Source organism: Haliotis cracherodii, unplaced genomic scaffold (genome assembly GCF_022045235.1).
Source record: "Haliotis cracherodii isolate W230 unplaced genomic scaffold, xgHalCrac1.p SCAF_4, whole genome shotgun sequence".
Taxonomy (NCBI): Eukaryota; Metazoa; Mollusca; class Gastropoda; order Lepetellida; family Haliotidae; genus Haliotis; species Haliotis cracherodii.
This window is the reverse complement of record NW_027266297.1, coordinates 27,941,585-27,968,545: the sequence shown is the minus strand read 5'-3', so window position 1 is coordinate 27,968,545 and position 26,961 is coordinate 27,941,585. Positions and strand designations below refer to the sequence as shown.

Below are 26,961 nucleotides of genomic sequence, written 5' to 3'. Positions count from 1 at the left end.
AATGGTTGAACGTCTGATTACATCGGTGTTCACTCGTGTCAATTCTTCTCGGGTATATTCAGCAATGGATGAACGTCTGATTACATCGGTGTTCACACGTGTCAATTCTTCTCGGGTATATTCAGAAATGGATGAACGTCTGATTGCATCGGGTGTTCACACGTGTCAATTCTTCTCGGGTATATTCAGCAATGGATGAACGACTGATTACATTGGGTGTTCACACGTGTCAATTCTTCTCGGGTATTCAGCAATGGATGAACGACTGATTACATCGGGTGTTCACACGTGTCAATTCTTCTCGGGTATATTCAGCAATGGATGTACGTCTGATTACATTGGGTGTTCACACGTGTCAATTCTTCTCGGGTATATTCAGCAATGGATGAACGACTGATTACATCGGTGTTCACACGTGTCAATTCTTCTCGGGTATTTAGCAATGGATGAGCGACTGATTACATCGGGTGTTCACACGTGTCAATTCTTCTCGGGTATATTCAGCAATGGATGAACGACTGATTACATCGGTTGTTCACACGTGTCAATTCTTCTCGGGTATGATCAGCAGTGGATGAACGACTGATTACACTAGGTATTCACAGAAGTGTCCAGTCTTCTTTGACACTTTCGGCAGTACATAACTGGTATACCGGGTGTTCGCATAAATGATTCCAGGTTTTCTGACGCGTTCATAGATAGATAAATAAGTGCGGTATTCACATATGTGTCCAGTCTTCTCCGACACTTTCGGCAGTACATAACTGGTAATACCGGGTGTTCGCATTAATGCTTCCAGGTTTTCTGACACGTTCAGAGACAAATAAATGTGTGTGGTGTTCACATATGTGTTCATGCTTCTCTGTTAATTTATTGGTGGATAAATGACTGGAAATACCTGGTGTTCGCATCAGCCTCCCATGTTCAGCAACAGCTGTTGTTCTGTAATTGAAGATAGTAGTCGCTACCGCGTAGATGCCATTCAGTAAAAATAATATACATAAAGATTAATTTCAAACCTAGTTCATTTTCTACAAATGTAAATTAATGCAGTTTAAGTAACCTTTTACTTAAGGTGAGCTATACAATTATGTTATTGGTACATAATGCATGGGTGAGCGAGTTTTATTTTACGCTGCTTTGAACAATATTTCAGTTACATCATGGCGTACACGGTGTAGGAGTCGTTGTGACCTCCATTCTAAGATGCTTCGCTAAAAGATCAAAGGCACCGACAGTACTTTATCCTGCAATAAAATATTCGTTTTCATTGATCTTACGTATCCTTGGTAACCTTGTTATATATCAGTCAAGATCGCGTATTTATCTTAATTATCGATCGGTGAATTAGTTTCTTTAGCCGAGAAACTTGTCGGATAATTAAATATCCTTCCCAGGGACGCAATATGACATTGTACAAGATGGTGTCAACCATCGACCATGCCGCTAGGTTATCCTAAATATATACAAACCTCGGTGTCCGTGCTACAGCAGACACAAACATTTCCAAGGCGGGCGTTGGTGCCCTTTGAATTAAGTCTGGCCACAGCAGTGAACAATCCGTGAAAGGTTTCATAACCAGAAGAACATCTGTTGCTCAGCGTGGGGCATTGTGCAAGTTAACAACGAACAAACAAACGACCTCTGGTTTACTCACTCACTCACTCACTCACACGCTCTCTCTCTCTCTCACTCGCTCACTCGCTCACACGCTCTCTCGCTCGCTCACTCACTCACTCACTCATTCACTCACTCACTCACGGGGAATAGAATCCTAGTCTTCGGCGTGCAACGAACTCTTTGATCACATTTCTACCCTGCGAACCCAGTAATAAATAACCACAGGAGAGACACGTGGACGACAAAAATATTTTATTTGCGCGACCAAATGATGAGATGGGTAAACGCATGTGAAGTGTATTTGTACTCGAGGTAGATAGAAGACATAGCTCCCTGAAAGGGATGGGCTTAGACAGGCAAACCCCATGTGCTCAATACACACCAGGCTAAACTTACATGTTTTACAAGTTATATACAAACATAAATGTATGAATTATCTACGATAATTGGTACACTGCTGCGAAAGGTCATCCCTGACATCAGCTGGTCGCCAACACTACTTTAAATGTCCAAGATAACGTTGTTCGCTAACTTTGGAATGAAATAGTTTTTTTAATAAATTAGACCGATTTGCTGAAACAAACCTATGAGGTGATTTGTGTTACACAATGTCAATAATATCAATATTTAACAAATAGTTTAGTTAATAGCAAGATTACCCGTCTCACAAATACATAATATTGATAACACAGCATGAACATATGAATTTCCAATGAAATGAAAACAGTGGGGAAAAGGCGGCAACCTGAAAAGTTATATGATTCCAGAATTTTTTCCCTCAATTTCCTAAGAGGAAATCCACCTTTTCTGTAAATCCATGTAACATACCTATCAAAATATGGCAAATTCTGAACAGAGAGCACGTCTTATTCACATATGAACCCGTTTTGTAGATGATTATACACATTTAGTCTACTTTGACATTTAAGAAATAAACCATGACTACAGAAACTACATTCTACTAGAGATGTAATAAATCACACACGTCTAGCTTAACCTAATTACACAAATCACGACATACATGCATATCAAATATGAATGTAAATCAGGCAAACGTATTAGATCAATTCTATGACAAAAGACTTAAAACATCTGACTACAACTATGCAAGCATGTGTTTCAAAACTGACTGTTATAGTACGACCTTGACATTAAATTTGCTATCATACGTTGTCTTAGTAATTGTCAAGCATCGGTAGTTTCTATTGTAATTTGTGCTAAATATGTGATTAAAACATTATATTATATCAATCTTTTAAAAATAATATAATAAGTTTGGATTTCTTTGTAAAAGGAACACTGAATAACTCTATAGTTAAGCTAAAAGCATAAACAATCAGAATGTGTCACAAGCATAGTACTATAACCTTGGATGAAAAAACAGGAACATTAAGAAATACTTCGCCTTAACATTCTCCATGTCCGCAGAACAAAATGCTCTAAGACACTACATTTCGACTCATATAACTCCAGAAGAATGTATGACAACAATTCCATATAATTTCAACGAATATTGATATAATTATAGCACTTGTTTTAAAAAAGAAACATATACATTTGTAAAACAGTTACCGCAATCGTCACATGCCACACGCAACATGATGTTTAGATCCACAATATGGCACTACCTTACTTTTCCGATTATGTTAGAAAAATGATAAATCTCACTAAGTGAGATGTCATATGGAACAAAATAATATGACACTTGGAATTTTAACTTGGAAGAAGATGCACGCTTCCATCCAGGCACTAAGAGATGACGCGATCTATGGCACCAGAGTAAAAAAGGAACAGCACTTAAAATGCAAATTAAGGCAACGGTAACCCAAAACCTTAATACGGATGGTAAGTATGCATACACTAAAAGCACAAAACCCGTTTGTAGGTCGTCCACCTATTCAACAACAGCACTTGGAAACCCGCAAGGCAACCTGTGTTGAGTCGTTCACAAAGGCATGCACGTGGACATGCACAAAACGGGAAAATGTTTACCAGAAAACAGAGAAACACGTCTATATTCAAACGAAACCGTAAACTGAAACAACCAGGAAAAAATATCGTGAACAAAAACGTGATAGCATTTTCCTGGTAAGGGATTTATGAAAATACAGTGTTAGGGCATCTGAATAAAGGTAATGGATAATAAAAATTCCCGGGTTTTTTTAGTTGATCCAGTTTCCTGCTTAATCGGGAGTAAATAGACAGAAATGTCTCGTAATGATTATGATCGAAAGGGATAAAATCAGATTGAAATTTAATCATGGATAGTTACTCCATATAAAACAAGCTAAATGTTTCTTTCTTAAATATCAAATTCAACAATATCTGCAAAGAGAGACATCACAAATAACAAAACATATGTTTTAAGGAGGCATAACTATGTATAAATCTGCACCACGTTTGCCAGGAGTACCCCAAATGGAGTCAGTTGTAGAGAGGTAAAAATAATAAAGTGAAGTAATGTGCTTGCTATGTACAAGTTGGCCATCTTTGATTCTCAACCATCCTATCTTTAACATGACATGTTACCGTGGCTTAATATTCAAATGTTTGCTTTCTCACCCATTCTATCTTTAACATGACATGTTACCGTGGCTTATATTCAAATATTTGCTTTCTCACCCATCATATCTTTAACATGACATGTTACCGTGGCTTAATATTCAAATATTTGCTTTCTCACCCATTCTATCTTTAACATGACATGTTACCGTGGCTTAATATTCAAATATTTGCTTTCTCACCCATCCTATCTTTAACATGACATGTTACCGTGGCTTAATATTCAAATGTTTGCTTTCTCACCCATTCTATCTTTAACATGACATGTTACCGTGGCTTATATTCAAATATTTGCTTTCTCACCCATCATATCTTTAACATGACATGTTACCGTGGCTTAATATTCAAATATTTGCTTTCTCACCCATTCTATCTTTAACATGACATGTTACCGTGGCTTAATATTCAAATATTTGCTTTCTCACCCATTCTATCTTTAACATGACATGTTACCGTGGCTTAATATTCAAATATTTGCTTTCTCACCCATTCTATCTTTAACATGACATGTTACCGTGGCTTAATATTCAAATATTTGCTTTCTCACCCATTCTATCTTTAACATCACATGTTACCGTAGCTTAATATTCAAATATTTGCTTTCTCACCCATTCTATCTTTAACATGACATGTTACCGTGTTTTAAGAATCAAGATAGTTTGAAACTATGAATGTCAATACCAAATAGACATAAACATGATACTAGTATACAGTCAATGTAAATAACAGCGGTTGAGAACCACGAATGATAAAGTGTCTGGCCTGAAGAGTGAAAACATACATCGAAGAAACACAAATACGTTTGGGCTATAAAATGTGCAGGGGAGTTGTTGGGTAATCAATATTTCAGCTTGTTAGCAGTTTATATCTAAGAAGGTATATTTGTAACATTTTTAATGAATAATCCTACGATATTAGTGCCAGACTAATTTTGTACATGCAATCGGATTGATCGAGTAGACACAGTGTTTCGCTCTCATAAATACCATAAACTAAGTTTAATTTAATGAAGAAACTGAAATAGGAATAGATAACTCAACATAATGTCATCTAGAATTATTATTTCATGAACTTCTCTTCTCTACTAATCGTTATCGTTGCAAAACAGAACTTAATACTACCTTACAATGTATCAATTAGGTAACTGTGAACAATTTCCCCTTGTCTGAAATTATGATTTATGTATCTCTGGGACATTCATGGTGCTCGCAATGCTACGATACGAATACTTATCTATATATGATAAAATCTTTAAAACAGACTAAACCAGGAAGCTGTTACTAACATTTTCCCTAATTATGAACCATGCCTTAAACTACAGACAACTTGAGACGTCGTTTCATATAGAATCTGCTTATGAAGACCACTAAGCTGACTCAGAACAATTGCTTGTCTTTGAAAATAAACTGTCTGACTGTCATGCCCATCATGACCGTAAACAATTTCGTATGTGAAATGAGGTAGTTTTTAATATGAAAACCATAACAACATATGAAAGAATCAAAACAAAACAAAATATTCATCTCGGCTTGCGATTCATTCGATTGAATCGGGGAAATAGGAATGAATATTATTCCAAGTTTCACTGAATTTGGAACGTCACTCCTTTGTACGGTCTATTTGTAAGATGAAACAATTGACACTTGTTGATAATTAGAGATGCTGAAATATTTTCCCTGTGCTTGTACTGACACTTTGAATATTAAGTAGGTTTCTTATATTCATGCCCAACTATTAAAACTTCGACATGGGACGTGACGCACACGAAACACAATATAATTGCCCAATCATAATCAGGTTATCCGACACACACACATTTCATAAAACAGGAAAACAAAATTAACCCATAGTTGGGGATTAGTCAAAATCTACGCATAACATGACAAAAGATATAGATATGAAACCTGAGTTATCCATACGCGAGAAATATTGTACAAAGGTCTATGTAATAGTTGCACAGACGTCACCCGTGTTTGGTCAAACAATGCCTGGTATGAAATAGGAAGCAAAATATGTTTTTAAATGCCTCGATCTGAGATTTCTTCCGCGTGTTGTTTTATAATTGGGTTGTTTTGAAAAAACATTTTCAGTCAGAAAAACATATCAAATTTGGCCCTTTTCATTACAATTTGAAAGATTTGAAATAAATATTGTATGCTACCTCTTGGGGGGTTTAGTTCCTGATTAATAAATAACCAACACAACAGGTGTAGTTCCTGATTATACCATATCATTCATAAATCGTCAACTTTAAAACAATGATTCCAAATGCTTACTTTGGCGATGAAATATCTACCCGAATATGATTAATTATGGCATATGAACATATACATAATATATTTGTGCATTTACATCACGTGAACTAACATCTGCTGTATCATACAGATACATTGCGCAAGACACACTCAACGATGAAGGGGCAATGCATAATAAACTGTTTACACTAACTACTCTTCAAAAATACAGAAAAGATCTCAATGAATCTAGTGACCCAACCCATCATTAATACAGACGTGTAAATCTATCGATAAATATATTTCTCACTGCTTTAAAATGAAGGTTAATGTCAGTGAATATTAAGATTACCCCTTCATCAAATACCGTTATTATCGAAGTGCAACATACAGGTGCATACACTACAAAGCACAATGTAGATGCAACACTTTTTTCCTGAGAAATCGGGGACCTGATTTGTGGAGCCCTGTTTTCAGGAACAGAGGACTCCATAAGTTCACAAGCTTCTACATAGCTTCGCAGTTCATAACAATGCCAGTGAAGTTGAGCATAACGGCCCTGGGTGTGACGACGTGGAAAATTACCACCTTCCTAGCACTGAAGTCTTCCCAGGTACTTCCTGATAGAAGTCGATACACGCACCTCGGGCGTTTTGCTTTCGAGGGTATACCATGTTAGTCATGTCCAAGTTCAAAATACACAGACACGATCACATACCAGAAAGGGCGTGCATACAGGAGTTGCTGGTTACAACGGCTCATGGTGCTCGGGCAGGATTGTAACAACCACCTTGAAGCGGAAGAAATGTGTTGGTGGTATATGGGTAGTTTAGGAGCTTGATGAAGTATCCGGTGGATCCGTGGTGTGGTGCTGTTGTTTAATTTCATGTTCCACCTGTTTCTTCTCAATTAGATCCCTGAGCTGTTTCACTTCTTCTGTCAACCCCTCCATTTCATCCCTGAGCTTGTTGTTTTCTCCTTCGAGGTAATCTGACTTGGCTTCCCGTAGTCTTGTTAAAGCCTTTCGGTTTTCCCGACATTTTCGTGCAGCTTCGTTGTTGCGGCGCCGTCTCTCGAGATATTTTGGATCAAGCATTTTAGGGTCCATATCTCCGGAAACCGAAGCTCGACGTGACATTCTGGAACCGTAGTCGCGAGATTTCTTAACAAGAGGTAGCGGGTTTGCTTGAGCCAGTGCTATTTCCGAAAGTTGAGCGAGGCCATCCATGTACGGATGCGTGGAATATGGTGAAGAATTGCTAGATGGAGTGTAGAACTCTTTGTGTCTAAGCTTCAAAGGTAATGTTGTTGGGGGGCTTCTGGAATCAGCAGAGTAATGCATGCGGCTAGGTAACATCATATCTTTGCCAGTCGTGTTGACTGTGAGTTGTAGAGGTTCGTCAATGGCATCATCACTTGTGTAGCTGTTGCTGTTGGAATCCATCCATGCATCAGGTTGGGAATCTTGATCATGCAGATGATGTTGATATTCCCCTCTGATCGGCATCTCTGGAGATTGTTGGGGAGCAGTAGAAGATGGACCGCTGATACAAGCATTAATAGGCCTGTCTCTTTCCTCCCCAGGCTCCTTCTTCACAGCAACCTGGTGATATAGGGAGGATGGTCTTGATGCTACTGATGATGCTGGGACTGGATCTTGAGGCTCGGAATTCATTCGTTCATCTGACCTAGCTCTATAGGGGTTCATTTCGTGATTCATTCTACTGTGAGCTTCAGACGATGGCATGAGGTAGTAAGGGAACGCTGCACCATTGGTGTATGGTATACCCTGTACAGGAACAGACATAGGAACTGCCCCTGCCACTGCAAGCAAAGGTGGGGGCGAGGTATATATGGTTGCTTGACTCAGAACGTCAGGATGGGGAACATGAGTTTTTGTTGTTACAGTTTCTCCGGGTCGTGCGAGAGGAGCCATTCCTGGTTGAGAAGCAGACGTTGCCGAGGTATCGGATTGTTCGTCATCCGAGAAGGTGAAACATTTGTCCAGGGGAACTCCGAACTTCTTTTTAACTGCAATGAGTTCCTTCCTGAGTAAACGGTTCTCATCATTAAGGTCACATATCTTGTTTTCCAGTGCAAAATCGTGCAGACGGCGTTTCTCTCGAGATCGGCGAGCAGCCTCGTTGTTTTTCCGACGTTTCTCCCAATAGCAGTTGTCTTTCCTATTTTCTGGAATGAACTCTCTCTGTTTCCTTGAAGGTATATACGATTTGTCCGTACCAGGACTCCCAGGTGAACTCGACAAGTAATCTTCTGACCTATTCTGATCATTATGGTGCATGCTTGACATATGAGGTAAACATCGACCATTGTATTGTGAGGTAGCCGTGTCATCCGTATTCGTGTTATTAACACTGAAGTCTTGTTCTGAAGGTGAGGTAGACATTCTTGGTTGCTTGTCACGGTCTTCACCCTCCGTGTACATCATCAACCCCAGTTCAACCAGCTTTCTTTCACGAAAAGACCCAAACCTGAAAATACGAAAGCAAACCTGTAAGACGCAAAAACACAACTTATGCTTATATCAATGTACATAACAGAAAAAGTGATTGGATGTTGCAAAAAGATTCTGGGTAACGATTTATTATTTAACAAATACTGCATCGATATTACGGACACTCTCAATTTATGCTGAAGATATGACACATGTTGTATTGTCGAATAAGATGTTTCTTCGGGTAATTCGTAGTATCGGTATGAGCAATAGTGGTGTCGGTTGAAAATCAGCACAGATACAGACAGACATTGATATCCCACTGTATTCTCAACGGGTTTCCGGTCGTAATTCGATACAGAAATAGACCCCTTGTGGGAACCTCGCTCATATTGGTGTTCAGAGTCTACACTGTGTGGATGATTTTTATTCGCTGTATTCGTGTCTATTTCATAGCCACTGAGTGTGAAGCACTAAAACAATGAGTGATGTCAATGGTGAGGGATACATTGAGCACAATCACATTATTACTTTTCCCTGGAGCCATTTGTTTTTCTAACGTCACACAGTGATGAATGTACATATGTGAAGGCCGCGCTGCTATCGTCAACGTGTCACTGCAGCATATTGTCATGAAGAAAACAGAAACAGGCGTTGCAAATATGACAACTACCCTCAACATCTGTTACAAAAAAGCTGTACACCAGATTTGCCATTGTGATATTCATATATGTCAGTTGTGTAGTCATTAGAAATGATTCCTATTGTTTGAAAATCGCTAATACCAAACAAAAGACAACTCGGAGGATAAACAACAAATGAGATGCCACCCAATACAACACAATGGTGATACTGATTTGATGGCGCTTATTCAGCATCCAGTGATAATATTGTGAGGTACATATGACAAGATGAGTATGTAAAAATGTTGTTTCACGACATTAACATCAACTGATCCGGAATCAGAACTGGGCCGACAATACTTAGCAGCACAACAGCTATTTGCTCACAATACAGATACCACTGTCAGATGACGTCTTTCATACTATTTGGATTCAACATCCATTGATTCATCGGTAGGCGTGTAAATAATGTAAATATATGTCCAAAAGCTATAGAGTCCATTGCATTAACTATTAAAAGTATGTACAGCGTTCAAACTCCGTGTCACTGAAGCACCGATCGTTAACTGATGTTTGTTATTGTTCGTAAAACGTTATTCTCCGCTTCCTTGCTTGCTGGGCAGAGCGGCTATTACACACTCCCATCGATCGACCTAGCACAGCTACCAAGGTGAAGGACATCGTGCTGTTCCATAATGCTACACTGAGGCCCTACACCGGTAAAAAAATATGCCTCAAGAAGTCCCTCAGAAGCCCATTAAAACGTCAGGCACTAAAAACTGACGCTTTGTAGTGATATAAAAAAGTGAAAACGTAAGCATTAAACAAGAGGCTACATGAGATTCGGCACATTACTTAAATAGTATTAATGCCAGTTTGGGCATTCACCCCCTCACTTTGACCCCTCTCTTATGCACTGTGACTCAAACTGTTTACGTCAAATGAGGTCACGACGACCTGTTCTGGGTTTTTATGTCACAGTGTAAGCGTTGCGAGGTACTTGGCAACGTATCAAGCCCCCTTATGAGGCGATACTGTATGGTTCAGCGTTACATAAACCCATTACGCTGTGGATAGTATTGGCCATTTCTTTACATAATAAAGTCAATAAATAAATAATCAATATGGCCAGTTCCAATACAATGTTTTTGGATTTATTTCGTTGACCGGCTATTATTAAAAAGCTTCAGGGAAAAGATACAACAAACTATTCTAAATGAAGACAGAAACAACTCGGGAAAATTCAATTTCTGAATGTTTCATCGTGCGATAAAGCATTGTACATTTCCAGTTTCTCGAACGTACAAAACCCTTGCCTATGATATTTTTTTGCATAACATATGCAACTGTCATGACATGTATATTACATTGTAAGCATATGTAGAATTGAATTTCATAGTATTTGTTTTTGGATGTATCCATATGAATACAAAGATGTACACATGCAAATCATAGCAATACTGAATAAAGTATTCGTATTTTACAATACCTGATGTATAAAGTTTCTGTTCGGTTTTTATCCTCTACCAAAACAAATTCATCTGTTTTACTTAGCCCTTGTAGCTAATGGGTGAGAGCACACACATATAATTATCATGAAATAAAAAGTAAACGTTTTTTTTTTTCAAATCAAACATATAGTGTACACGTATAAGTCGTGATGCATTAAGTACACTATTGACAGATGTTACATCTAGTACCACAGACCCCAGTATCTTATGCTAGTGAGAAGTGCTGACTGATTTAGAGATGGCAACAGCGTATGATTGTGTGTCATCTACAACGTCGTCGTGCTTTTGACCACTAGCTTCCGTGGACCGGATCAAGTGGGTCAACGTTGGTCAACGTGGTCTGTGTATAGCGCACAGGTCACAAATCAGGTGAAATTAAGCAACGTTGGTCGCGGAGACTCCTTGGTTAGGCGGCCGTGTTCGGGGGCGTGGCTCCTAAACGTTACTAGGCTTTCGGCAGTCCAAGACAAGTGACTTTGTTCGAAATAGAACTTTATTCACCCAGTAGTGAATGGGTACCCTGTAGGGTGAGATGTTACTGTTACCCTTCTAGTTGAGAAAGAAAATCGAGTTCACGCTGGTCCGCTGACCCCCTGTAATAGTGTTGCGCATACGTGAGTGTGTGGGTTTGCCACGTTATAAACATGTGCATATGTGCTTACCTTGCGACAGCTGTAACATGGTGACATTTATTCAATAACACGTATTCACTTGCGCAAAGTTGTTTACAACACCTCACAGGAAACAAACATATGCGCATATCTAAAACTTTTGTTTACGACGTACCTGACCTCCATTTGACGTGGAGATGTCCAGTATGCGTGTATGGTTCTCAGTGCGTGACGCATTGCGCCTTTAAAGTGCACACGGATTGAGTTATATTGAACTGTGCCAAAAGAGGAACCATACCAATCTATGTCGTGAACATTTAAACGCTTCAACAACATAAACATTTCATTCGTTTCGTCTTACATAAAGGTCTGTTTACACTCGATTATGTTTAAATGGTACAACTACGTTTATAACGAACACGCTTACAACGAACTCACGGATGTAACGAACTATTTCTTGGTCCCGTTCATTTGCTGTATATTTGTTGTACATATGCTTATAACGAACGTCGGTTATAAGGAAATAAAATTAGTTGTCCCTTTGAGTTCGTGATAACCGTACTTTACTGTATATCTGTAGGGGCATTAGGGTACGTCTTTTCGACAGATATCCAAAAGGCTGTTTTCTTCGATGTTCACACTACTCTATATTGAAGTCCATCTAAATGTGTGTACTCGCCAATATTGTACTCAATGTATCACTACGTTTACGTGTTCACTGTATGTTAAAAACAATTGCTTCATCATAGCCAACACACACACACACACACACACACACACACACACACACACACACACACACACACACACACACACACACACACACACACACACACACACACACACACACCAACACACACACACACCAACACACACCTACCAACCATTCCACTGGAATCTTGTTTGTGAAATAAAGTATTCATGATTATAACTGTATATAAAATACAGCTCAGTCCCCCCTTCACCAGGCAGTACACAGTGTAATTATTGATACTAAGCACACATCAGCACGCCGTGATATTAATTATGGAAATGATATGTTCTTATTTCCAGTCAGTTGTCATCATGCAGGCATGGTTGAAACATAACATACTTCCGACATTGGCCTGTATGAACACATAATGCCATTTAGAAAGTGGTCAAATGTAACAAGTGTTATATTTGGAGTAACGCTTCCTTAGTAAAGTACAGATCCCTTTTTTTTCTTTTTTCTTTTTTTGGGGGGTGGGGGTGGGGGGGGTGAATTCGGACTCAGCCAATCAGCCACTCAGCCACCGAGGCTTCCACAAACATGGAAGTCCGACAACTGGTAGTCTAGATCACGTACACACGGCCTATGTATTCATCAGAAACGTCTATGAAATATGTCACAGTATACACATACACTCTCTTATTGCAATGTGATATACTTGATTTGTCTGTACAAACAAGCCGCTAATTTAGTTGATCTTATTCCAACACCTTCTAACAGTTGTTGTAGAATCGTAACTACCAAGCCAATCTGCAACAACACTTAGGATATTAGCGTTAACGTAAACACAGACAGCTTAGTTCACAGTTGTGTGAAACCGCCTGTTAATCCGACGGATATGAATGGTGATTGTTATCGCAGTCGAGATGATTAGGTGTTCCTATAATCTGCCTCAATCTGTACTTTATGTTCATACTTAATACTTAAGACACGTGGAGTTGGAGTTGTATGAATGGGTGTGCTTGTATTCATGATTTAATTAATTGTTTTAATTTTTTTAGTGTTCATATTGGAAAGGCTGTGTACATACCCGATGTAACTAGTAACTTTTATGCTGTTCAATGCGCGAAACTTCAATAACAATCATCATCTTCTTTTTTACCTTCATTTTGACAGCAAATATGCAGATGTAAGAGCAACGGTGTTTTGGTGTATGGTGTTTCGTTACACTGTGGATTTATCCTTTACAAATTAGAAAAGAAACTTGTTTTGTAACATTTTGAGATCTAAAACATAACTTCACAAACTAGTTATCAATGGAAGGAAAAAGTAAACAGTGATAACTAGATCGAAATAATATTCACAAATAGCATAAGCAAATCTTAGCTTTGTGATTCGTAAACACATGCTCATTTTATTGCTTTTATCAGAGATTTCGTATGAATATGGAAAAGGTAACGGTCACTTTTATTAACATGGGATGGACATACATATCATTATGGAATGGAAAGGTTTATGAAAGATGGACTAGCAGGCTGTCAGTAATTCTATTTTGTGTCAAATGACCGAAGATTGCTGCAAACAATGTTAAGGGTATCGTAATTCATTATAAGCGAAAAACTTCATGGGATATAAGTATACCGTTTCCACCCATACATCTGCCGTGTCAGGATATACCCAAAGTCCAAAGATCACGGGTGAACGGTCACCGGCAATAACAAAATTGTCCAAAGATAAGCTGACATCATGTATCTGGATTAACGAACAAAGAGAACACACCACACCCAACCCCACGGTATGTTCTTGGGGAGGTTGGACACAAATCTACACAAAAGGATCGATCTGTTATCTCACAATAATAGATGGCTTCTGAATCCGACACAGAGAGGGAGGGTGATATCCCTCAGGTCTAATTAGGAGGAGACAACAAAACACACTGCAACTTCTTCATAGCGTTAGAGAATTTAATGAAACGCGTGCTTCCTTTTCCAGTTAACAAGCCTTCATCCCAAAACACCTTAAATTTGCTTAAAATATTAACACTATTTGCTCCCCTGAGTTTGGTTCAGCTATGTAAATGACCTAGCTATTTTGATTAAGACGTCTTTGGTATACGTATATATGACTCATCGAACACAAGAATTCAGACGCATAGGAAATTGAAACCAAACACAATAAGTAAAGTGCATTTTTAAGGGCACAAGATAAGGTTAAAAAGATAATAATTGAGCAACCACGGATATTATGACTTCATAGCACACGCGTGACTTCAAAGCTCTTCTGTGGCATTCCTGAGTACCATTGCAATAGATGAGCAATAGACACAACTCACTGTGTTACACGCGGAAATGTTAGCCAACATTGATCGTGAGAAATCCCAAAACTGGTTGAAAAGGTTTACAGGTGAATAATTCTTTTCCATGTGTGAAAATAAGTATTGCTTTGTTGGTGGGAATAATTCAACTGCGCAGATCTCCCATGTTTTCGTGAAAGGAATTTCAAATTTGCCACAGAAACAGGATGGGTTATATATGGGATTAAACACAGCAGAAGGAGCAGCACAATTACAACCAATGCGTTTGTTCGTGGTTAAATAGGTTCACAACAAAAACACTGCACGTTTTATAACATGAATAATTCAGCAGATATAGAGTCTACAATGTTCATTAAGCGCAGTCAATACATATCATTTATAATAGATAGCAGTAGTTTAATTAATATTTGAATGAAAATACTATATACCCACTTTACCGAAGCATGATAGTACACACGATAGAAACCAGTCATCAATATTCAAATGCCGTAGTTGATCATGTACATTTTGTAAATGCGAATACGTTAGTGTTGAATCGCTAAGCGTACGTGTTGGCTGAATACTAATTATCCAACAAGGAAATTATTGCCACCTGTGGCTGACGTTAACTGACATTCGCACTGTCATATACAGTCAGCATTTCAGGTACACGTATCGCAGGTGATCATAATATGCACTTAGAAGATTATCACACCAGGGTTCCACAGTGCTGCGGTAAAGCCGACCTGACCATGCTTAGCGTGAGACTATGGTTATGTGGCAATTAACAGTAACATCACGGGTTATATTTAAGTTCACGATAGCCACCCCTCAAGCTTCTTTGACGTTATATACACGTCGTTTCACCCCAATCAACCTTGATCTGTCCCTTACGTCATATTGTTGCAATATTGCAAAAAGCGGCGTAAAACTATACTTATTCAATCTTTGTTAAAGTGTTGAACGGAAATTTCTTAGAATTAGGAAATAGAAAATAAGAAGTGTGTATGAAACATTATTATACAGCGAATTCTTCAAAATTTAAGTTGACCTAATCATTAGTTACTAAATATATAAATTAAATATATATAGAAATCATGCATGGATATCTCTGTCTCTCTTTCCTTCTCCATTTCATTTCATTTCTCTCTCTCTCTCTCTCTCTCTCTCTCTCTCTCTCTCTCTCTCTCTCTCTCTCTCTCTCTCTCTCTCTCTCTCTCTCTCTCTCTCCTTACCTATAGGCGCATATTCTATAATCATGGCTTGTATGGCTCTGTATGTAAAAATAAAACATTATTATCTATCTTGACCTATGATCAAGTAATCAAATAGCACATATAATAAAGATATAACTTGACTGGTGTACGTTTGTGTCACATTTCAAAAGAGGGTTTCAAAAAAAAATATCATTGTCATTATTATGAATCCAACATAGTGCCCACACATATATAGGTGCCTTCAAAATTGAGTGATAATTTTTAATATCTGTTTTCCAACTACACTGTTTTCTTGTTATTAATATGATGTGCATATTTATCCATAACCGTATCTATGACCGTAATGAAATGGACAGTTCTTAAAATAAATGCGTAGTATATAGATATATATTAATGTACTCTGTATATTTCACGCAGTAAAACAGTATACCGGTAGACATACTGGTCGATGTGTGCAGAGAGTGAACTAAGATGGCGGTAATTAGTCAAAGGTGCGATTCAAACATGGGGACATAGAAGGTTAATTCAAAGGTTAAATACAGATTTGTCGTCCATGATATGACTTGAAAGTGACAGAAGCATGGTTTGAAAAGAGGTCTGAGTATTGGCTTCTGCATATAATGTTTACAGCCCGTTATAAAGTCAAAATGCATTAATCAACTGTCAACATCTTGTCACTGAACTTTCAGCACTCGTGTATCAGCATACATAGCTCTACATTACCACTTGAGCAATATTTTCAAATCTTGTATAGAGACGCCAACAGAAGCATGTGCATAATACACCTTGAGATACAATGAAATCAGGCCACTAACGGGATTGGGGCGTCAGGCCTGCTGACTTGGTTGATGCATGTCATCGTCTCCAAATTGCGTAGATCGATGCTCATGATGCCAATCACTGGATTGTCTTGTCCAGACTCCATTAATTATATACCGCCGTAATTAGGCTGTAATATTGCTGCGATAAAAAACAAACAAGCAAAGAAAAAAATATTCCAACTTTGAAATGAGATGAAGTCACAACGTGTGAAAAGCGTCTTTGTTAACATAATGAACACTGGGCCAAATTCTCATTAGTTGGCGGTGTGAAATCTTCATCGTGTGAAATCGATAAAGCGTTCCCAAGTCCCACCGAGAGCTGAGTTCGATTCCCTATGTTTAGGGTCCATTGTTATATGGACAAAACCCGTTCAAACTCCAATCATTCAGTTGTGGTGGGATAGTTTGTATGATAACCATAACCTTATCCTTATCGTCGCAATATAGGTTCTTGCATAACAAGGTTAATTGAAATCTTAGTAGTAGTACTAAAAGCAACGAAGCTATCATCACTGAACGATGTGTCATGTATAGAATATAATTCGAAAAAAGTATTCTTTTGAGGTTATCGCCCGGGTTCTCACTGAAGTATTGTACAAATTCAACCAACACAAGGAATATCATTTAACACCCACGCTCAGGCAGTCGATGCAGAGGATGGTATTATTCCACAATGCTAATGGACTGCAACAGCTTGACAAGTAAAAAAACAGCATCTGTGCATTGTATATGACAAAACATAATAAGCATATTCAACATAATAAACTAAGTAAAAAGTAAAATGTAAAATGTATCATAACGCGTTAGGGACATTTGTACATCTTCCCATGACATACCCTTTCGGAAAAGCATTTATTTCAACATTTCTTTGTAATATTGATCGTGTGTGTTGCCTGAGAACCGCCCTGATCAGTAGTTCAGTCATATCATGTGGTGATGCACCTTATCACGTCTTCGACGTTATTACCACTTTGATGAAACCCAGAAGCACGGCTATGGTGCTGACAACCAGGGATCCTAATCAGAGAATATATTGAATTCGAACCCAGGATCCTGATACGCCTACAGGGGAATATTCTTTAGCACCTGTCTGTTTGTTTGTTATTTAACGCCGCACTCACCAGTATTCCAGCTATATGACGTCGGTATGTACATAATCGAGTATGGACCAGACAATCCAGTGATTGACATCATGAGCATCGATCCACACAGTTGGGATGCAATGACATGCATCAACCAAGTCAGCAAGCCTGACCACCCGATCCCGTTAGTCGCCTCTTACGACAGGCATAGTCGCTTTCTACGGCAAGCATGGGTTGCTGAAGACCTACTCTACCCCGGACCTTCACGGCCATAGCACCTCAACTGCCACAGGAGATTAATACGTGACAATAATAATGAAAAGATATCATATCCAGACAACATGTGACGATCGTTATTGTCCTAAGCCAAGTTACGTTTTTATGTATTACCATAATATTTTACGACTCCTGCTATGAACAGAGTGTTATGTCACAGCTGTTCGCTCGCAATAATACTTTACGAGCATCCATCAATGTACAATTACCAATTTCAACAGCGTTCACTGCACTGTGTACGCAATCGGTTATTGACCCGAGATAAATATTTTCGTCCAGGAAGGAAATAATACATGCAATGAAATAACCACATTTCGGATATTGCGTGTTTAAACTTGAATAAGTGGAGACGGATTTGATTTCACTTTGATGAGACTATTCTTCACATTTAAATAAATTCAAGTTGTGATAGTGCATAGTAACGCGCATTTGCCCTGAATGTAAGCCCTTCAATCAGCAGCTCGGTTAACCGGTAAAGTGGTGTTAACTTTATCAGTTATATGCTATAGGGAAAACTATGTCAAGAGCTATATGCCCCGGAGTTACAGATCTGACCTTACAAATTTTAGATGTGGTATTGCACCTTTAAGAATCGAAACAGGCAGATATTTATAATTTAAAGGTTGAAGACAGAGTGTGCTTTAATTGTAATGATCATCTTGAAGATGAAAAACATGTTTTATTCCAATGTCCACTATACGATGATCTACGGTCTACATTATTTACGGATATAACAGCTAAAATGTCCAACTTTTTAAACCTGTCAAACAATGAGAAATTGTGTGTCCTTTTTAAACATGAGGTATATGTCACTGCCAAAATCTGCCTTTTTAATATTACTTTGCAGAAAGCTATTTCTATATGGATAAAACGTATTTATCTGTACATATCATCCAGTTCTGTGTATCGTCACTCATAACTTTATATGAGTGGTGCTGTATTAGTATTTTTATGTACAAACACCTATTTTATGTATGTTTTTTTTAAGATGTACACTGGTGAGACGAAAATAAAATATCTGTCTGTCTGTCTGTCTGTCTGCTATGCATATGACTGTCTTCATCGTGTTAAGAGCAGAACCTACGCGATGTTTCGTGTAATTACAACCGGAGACAACCTTGAAGATTAGTCGATGGCGATTCCCTGTTGCGTCGGTTTCAGACCACCGATTTATGCAACATAAAACTGCTGCGATTTCATTTAGTGGGTGATACACCTGGGAAACTACAGGTCTTTCCGCGTGAGAGGCCCTGTTTCTTTCGTAATGTTCAGTTGAACACTGATAAATAGAACTATACAGTAGAAAGTCAGCGTGCGTAACCGTGGGAGAGGATCGTATACGCGGTGACACAACATCGTCACTGGTGCACGCATACGTATGTAAGAGCATCATAATCTACTGAAATTTTATTTATTTGGTCACTAAGTTATTTCTATTTTGGTGGTACAGTTGTTGTTTTTAGATAGAAATAATAAATTATTATAATGATGATAATGTTCCTTTTAATAGAGTAAGCACGTTTTAGTACTATGGGATCCTTGCCACCACAACTCTTAATAATGCCCTTCAATTTACTGACCGTGAAGACTTGTAAACATATCTTAATCACCCGTGACGATCCGGGGTAGAACAGGTCTTCAGCAACCCATGCGTGCCGTGCCGTATAAGGCGACTATGCTTGTCGTAACAGGCGACTAACGGGATCGGGTGGTCAGGCTCGCTGACTTGGTTGACGCATGTCACCGTATCCCAATTGCATGGCTCGATGCTCATGATGTCAATCACTGGATTGTCTGGTCCAGACTCGGTTATTTACATACCGCCGTCATAGACCTGGAATATTGCTTAGTGCGGCGTTAAACAAAAAAACAAGCAAAGAAAGACATCCTTATCCACCAGTATAAGTTGTATAATAGTTGTAAAAATAACACACAAAAACGGTTCCATAAATACTCATTCTAGTAATGGAAGTATAACGTTGATCATTGGACTTTGCTCTTAAAGGGAGATTTGTAGGAGAAATCGATAATCCCGTAGCTGGAATAACGCGAATCAAATGGTAGTTATTGATTAATTTAGTTAACCCCTTAGCTCTGTGACATATGTGTTTGACGCTTTTCTTACTTGATCTTATTTTCCAGTGACGAATTAGATGGTGCCAAAACTTGTGACATGATTTATCCCTCAATTAATTATGTATGAGGTTTCGTTTATCTATCACCAAGTGGTCGTAATGAGCTGGCCACATGTTGCCAGTTGTGCGGTAGATATTGACTGAATCATACGAAAATTGTATATATATCAAAACAGCTCTGTGCATATGTACTAGTTGAACTGTTTTTAACACATAATATCCCATCCTGGCCCATCCTACTATTGCATCACACTACCAAATCATACGAACATTACACTGAATGACCTACAATGGCGCTACATACAGATTATACCTACGTACATTTCTAAATGTTTCACCTGTTTTTCATTTCATGCCTGTTTGGTTTGTTGTTGTATCGTGACTGAAAAGCACCGGAGTTACAGATAAGATATCAAGACATTGTATACAAAAGAAATATAAGAAAATTGTGGATAACTGAAAATACACCTCGAGCCAACGAGTAAGCGTTACTTTATTTAGGCTTTGTTAACATCAAACTTCGTCTTAAACGTCTTCACTATGCAGAAGCACCTCCTTAAAACTACACAATACACGGTAGGATACTTTCTATTGTTCTAACTGATAACAACTACTCCTTCTAAGTGTTCCAAACAAACAAGGAATATTCTTTTAAAGAATACATCCCTCACAGCCTCTGTGTTAACATGTACATAACGTATTACACGTGGCTAAGATAATCTACAAAAGTTATTCGGAATATAATAACCAACAGTCTTCCTTGCACGTTAAGATATGCATTCATTTGAAAACAGTACCTTTTACCATAATAGTTCGTCATTTTTCCTATTGTTATGTCGGGGGTATATACCTTTCTTTTATACTAATTATATTCATGAAGACGTCGGGTGAAATTGTTAAACAAGTTTAAAATGGATTATTTTACAATTTGAAACATATGTCACATTGTTATCAGGAATATTTTAAATAATACTGACGCAATCAAGAACTTCATGAAGCGGCGTTTCCATTTGTCATTACCACAACAGACATGTAATTTCATCAGAATATATTTTGTTAATAACGCCACGACACGAAATAAAATAGCCAAGCTGGGACGCGAATATGTGTGCACCGTCTGGTACAATCTTGCGACGCGATTGGACCATTTTAAATTGAAACTTCAGAAATAATTCCCAACAAACAATGGCTATCGTAATTCAATTTTCCTTCATATGTGATAGGAATTAAATCGTGATTGTTTCATTTTCTTCCTGGACCTGAGTAATGCAACGCTGCAGTACGTGTTTAGATTGAAAGGCGTATTTCATTTATCATACAGATAAATCAAAAAGCATTGCACATATAACTAACACGAAATGGTTAATTCATGGAGTATAACGTTTTATGTAATAAGCGTCCACAGATCGAAATGTTGATTATTTTGTACAGAAAGTAGGATACGCATATATTAACATAGACGAGAGTAGCAGTGACGTCTCATCTATATTAATCATATGTTCACTTGTTTCCCAAAACGCTCATTATTTGCAGAACTAAAGAGATCATCGATGAAGTATATGTTTGATAATGTAAATTACACCTAGAAATAATTCATATATACCATGCACAATGATAATGCAAACAAAGATGTCCAAACGGCATGCTTAATAATGTATGGAACTTTTAACTCATTTCGTCATGGAACAGGTATCGTATTCGTGCTGGAATGTCTAGGTTACATGAACGTGAAACCAAATGAAATAAATAATCATATTGCTATTCACGAACTCACAATATAGTATCATGATTGTCGTGGTTACATTTCCTCAAGGTCTTCATAGTCAGAACCAGAAACTGAATGCTTCTCCAGATGGAGTGGTGCCCCCGCTGTGTTTCTCCGGTTACAAAAACATGAACAGCATCATTCGATCATGATATGGATATTGCTCGTATAATTGTCTCCTTGCTACCTCTCTGCGCTTTATTGATAATAGATAGATTACCTGTGAGGGTAACTGCTTTCATATCAGCATCATACACCACAGCGTAAGGATGATAAGGCAGCCCTTATGTCTTACACACACCATCAGCAATGAATCATACTGGTGCTTCAGCACTAAATTATTACAATCGTGAATATCAATATCAACATGTCATGTAATCATAATGCGTCCGAACTGAATTCATACTTTCGTACGCCACATTAAGTTCTAAAACCAATCTATTTACATCTATTCAAATCTATTCACGTGGCATGTGACCATGTTATTCAAGCAACATGTGAAATTACATACGAAAAGTTTTGAGACCTGACCGTTGACAAATCCCCTAAACTTCAAGTGCCTTTCAATCACAAAGATGAATGCATTGTATACACATTGTTCAAGTAACATATACAGATAAGTGTGTAAACGCGTTTGATCGTTAGGTAAACCAATAGCTTTTGCGTGTCACTTGTCGTAACAAGCAAATATCAACTTTCATGCTGTGACCAGCACACCACGTTAACCAAGGCTATTGCGTATTAGAGCGTTTTACCACGCATGTCTTGACATGTTTGGTAATGTTTTACTCCAAATTTACAGTGAAAGATAAAATAACACGTACAAGCTTGTTGACTCCATTGGATGGGTGGTATACATTTCAGGTCACCTTTATTTAGGTGAATGAAGTTCCACATAATCATGAACTTGAAAAACGTGTGCACATATTGATGGGTGTCAGCTAGGCGATAGAATTCTGTCAATGAACCATAAGCCACATGAGCACAAGGCAACAGCCCACTATCATAGAGCATAATCATTACAGATAGTTAATCATTTCCTTTTAAACGTCAAATCTATAGGTGTTTTGTTGTATAGACATGTCATTTATTGGTATATTTCTTTTTCATATTTTTCATTACTAGCAATTCAGTACTCTGACTAGTTTTAGATTCACAATATTATTTGGTCAGATGTATTTCATAACAATCTGTCAAGTTTTAGTCTTAATAATGTATTTTCTCGATCGTGTATCATGTCAATCTCAATGATTTTTTATAACAAAGGATTACTAGAACTTACATTACAACTGAAGACCCAGGTGAGGCCTTGGGTGTGGTGGAATACATCGCACGCCTTCTATCTGAACATTGATGAAGGATATGCCTTTAAATTGAATTCAGAATATCAGAGTTGTGAGGTACGGAAAAACATTTACTTTGATAAGTCCGGAACAACGTTTAAGCAGGTGCGGGAGTGGTGACCATGATAAAGAAGTTTCGTCAATGTCTTCTTGACTGATGCTGCTTGGGGTCATCGGTAGGTCACAACACGTTTTTTACAAGGATCAGTTACACTTGACAAGCATGTGTCTTGTCTTTGTGCGCAGGACCATCTTAAAGTTCGCCCGAAACCACAATTGTTCAAACAATAACTAATTTCCATAACATTATTAAGAGAAAACTAGTATATCAACATGTTCTTACATATTATCATATACAAATACTGTAAAGGTTGACAGTTTTACATACAACATTACCAGAGAGAAATATGTTTTCGTTTCGGTTGGTAACTTTGACTGTGACCGAGAATCATTAAAAAAGACAAAACTTTAAAAGTGTTAAATAACAATTGTTGAATATGTTTCTCGAATATACATGTGTCAATAATAAACCGGTTGAAGGTAGTGAACCGTCTCATGCATGTGTCCCTGAGAAAGGCATGTATCCTGTTAGCAGAGTATGCGACATGTGGTCCTTAGCTGTTACATACACGCACTGTTGGAAGCAACCAATGGTTGTCAACAGCCAAGCCGAAACATTCCGTACCCACCCTTTTCTATACCCCGCTAGGCCTCTTGTGTAACATGCGTTTTTTTGTTATGTTGATAACACGTTCTGATGGTATCATCACAAGATAATGTAATCGGCATAGTTACAAACGGTTTGTATGAACACAACCAAAAATATTTCTTTACGTATTAACACTTTCAAAATCATTATTGTTCAGATTCACATACATATATGAGTATAGGTTCATTAAATACGAAAATGTCGAAAAAATTCAAACCCGAAAAAATAATGAAAATAAAAAATACAACTGAAAATCAATAAAACAACAATTAAAGGAACGGCCCGTGAAATAATCAACCCTACAACAACAAATAAACAGAGGATCATTTATACATACCCCACGTCAACCGGAACCAATTTACGTGGTTTGGCGTTTTTCCGCTTTAAAACAGGCATTTCAATCAAGATTAAATGTACGGAAACTGGACAACGTCCTCAAAAAAACAACTATTCAGAAGGCGACCGTACTGCTAACTGACTTACCGATGGTGTTGCGTAAGGCGGAGACACCCCCAGTCCAGCATAGTTGAGTGGTTGCGTAATTCGAAGCCAAGCCTTATGTAAGGTGATGATAAACAACCTAAAAATGTGGTCCTGCACTTTATGCAATTAAAAGTGCAAGTGTGCTGACTTATGTATATAATCACACAATGAAGCAGAGATGTCGAAGAAGCTTCGGCTTCAGCAACAGTCAATTCATGGTGAATGTCCAAGCACTACTGGTTGGTGTGCGCCCCGCACGCTAATGTCTATCACTAGCTCTCAAGCTTGTGTGACCCCAATATGCGGCCATACTAAAAATAGGCCATGAGCGGGTTACGGTAAATTCATGCAATCGCAGCTCACTGACACTTGCGGAAACCAATAAATGTTTAGAAAGGCTCATCCGAGTATATGGATAACATACCGAATAAAACTGGGGTTGTATTTGGTCAGAAACAGACCCTAGCCGAGATCACAGCCTATCGCGGAGGTCGATCATGTCCAATGGACACAAAGGATATCTCAGTGGAAAAAAACTCTACTCACGTTTATCTGAGCCACAAGCTTATGCCGGTTGATGGACATTGTCTTGTGCATACCGAGCCTAGAGATGGACTTCAGTTACATCATTTTGACTTCGTTTTGTGTCGGCCACTCGAGGTCATGCTGGAAATAGTGAGTTATGTAACATGTCCGCACATATAGGCCTCGGTATACTACAAGCCTGGTCACGTGGTACCATGAACTCACATGACCTGAAAGTGCTGTATGGTGGCAACTCCGGGACTGTTCAGAGAGCAACTGTATTCAAATTACCCTAGGTAATGTCCAAGGCAGCTGTGGTCAGTGATTCTCACGCTTAGATGGTCATCCGTGAGGGCTTTGTGGTAAAAATAGCCCTTGACCTGAGCGTGTCCTCAGAATACCAGGTGCTTTCGGCCACCGGTGGCTATTATTCGCTCGGCTGTTATATGTTATATAACACATAGTAATACTGCACATGAAGCCACGATAACAAGGTTACCGGGACTAAATAGGGTCAGCTCTTGCTAGTTACTGATCAATCATTTCTCTTAATATAGTTTGTTATGTGACTAACGGTAACACGGAATATGTAATTAAACAGATGGTTACAAGATTACATAGTTTGTGAATTGTGATGACGCGCACTGATAATTCATAATAACATGTACTTTATTAATAAAGATGCAACTCTGGGAAGCAATTTTATTTTTGGAATAATATCATAAATGAAAAAAATATGTATTAAAAATTACCTTTGATGTCTAAATGTTTTTAAAAATAAATTAACATTCATGCCAGCTGTGACTTCAAACAAAAGAATCAATGGTTGTGCTTTTTTTCACATCAAGTACAATACAAGGAGCTCGTCATAATGCATTAATTTGTTTGAAAAAATATTGCCTTGATGACGCAATGATAAACTTTTTTCCACTTCTCGATATATGATGCGTAGATAATATGTAACGATCCCAATAAAATAACAATCGTTAATGAAACACGCCCACATAAATCCCAAGACTCTTTGTTTTGCTTCTCGGCATAGATACATGGTGCACGTTGCGATAGCACTGCAACAATTCGGTCAACAGAGGTCGAGGTGGATTTTACCATTGACCTCGTGACGTCATCACTCGTGTGAGCATGCGTGAAACTGCCGCGTTGAACTGCCATGTTGTGTCCAACTACATTGATCGAGGTTGAGTCACGAGAGCTTCTCAAGCTGTGTAAAGCTCGACTGCTTCTAGAAGACTCCGAGATTGCTTCAGTCGTATTTCCTCTTCAATGCATTTCATGAGAACGCTGTACTTCTCTTGGCCAGGCAAATTTTGTTTACGCTCTAAAACCCATTGAGTTTATTCGTTAAGAGGCAATTGACCTGTTACTATGGGTAACGCACAGCGAATATGGATGGGTAAAGAAGGATATCTACCTTAAGAAATATCACAGTTAATACACCAATGAACATACTGCGGTTGAATGGAAACAGTATGTGTGTTTGTCGTAGGGAAAGAGGCCAAATGGGGTAACGATTTTACACATTGAGCGTAGTGTAATTCACGGCTGTTTTGAGGTTTGTTTATTCGGAATATTTGCTTTGGCCGCCTGCTTGAATTTTCATATCCTGACGTGAGCTTGTTTACAACAAGGTCGTGGGCACGCGGAGTATCACAATGTGCCCTTGGTCATATGAGATATGACAGTCACCGTTTCCTACGTTGAATTGGTTACAGTCACAAATCTGTATGTCTAACATTCCTAACTGTTGGTCAGAATAAATACTCTAACTATGATGTTCATAGTCCGAATAGCATACTATCAGCAACAACAAATATTACATCGAACCAAGACCCGACATACCGTGAATACACTGCCACAGGCATATGAATGTTTGTGCAACGGAATATATCGGATTTCTAACCAGAATAATTGTACGGAATTATTTGCTTATGTGGTGGTTAGTGCGCGCCTTGTATTGACGAATCGTATCGCATATTATGCGTCAATG

At 38.3% G+C, this 26,961-nt stretch overlaps 1 protein-coding gene across 3 annotated transcripts; it reads right to left on the bottom strand.

The window, feature by feature from the left end:
* Positions 1–1,855: 1,855 nt before the first annotated feature.
* On the bottom strand, positions 1,856–25,173 carry LOC139478228 (transcription factor atf-2-like). 3 transcript variants are annotated; one of them, XM_071260632.1, is made up of 2 exons: positions 24,978–25,173; positions 1,856–8,908 (listed from the first exon to the last, which is right to left on the bottom strand). In XM_071260632.1, exon 2 carries the CDS (start codon positions 8,863–8,865, stop codon positions 7,246–7,248), a length of 1,620 nt encoding a protein of 539 aa, XP_071116733.1. In that variant the 5' UTR covers positions 8,866–8,908; positions 24,978–25,173; the 3' UTR covers positions 1,856–7,245. The 3 variants fall into 3 exon arrangements, with proteins under 3 accessions (XP_071116733.1, XP_071116732.1, XP_071116729.1); XM_071260631.1 differs by lacking the exon at positions 24,978–25,173 and adding an exon at positions 24,432–24,656; XM_071260628.1 differs by lacking the exon at positions 24,978–25,173 and adding an exon at positions 24,286–24,421.
* Positions 25,174–26,961: the final 1,788 nt, after the last annotated feature.

What these genes read in the sequence shown, in the direction of transcription:
- LOC139478228 (XM_071260628.1), bottom strand. Translation starts at nt 24,344, where the DNA reads ATGCCTGTTTTAAAGCGGAAAAACGCCAAACCACGTAAATTGGTTCCG. An exon ending in TTGGTTCCGGTTGACGTGGG is followed by an intron (nt 8,909 to 24,285) that starts GTATGTATAAAT and finishes TCGTATTTTCAG; the next exon opens with GTTTGGGTCTTTTCGTGAAA.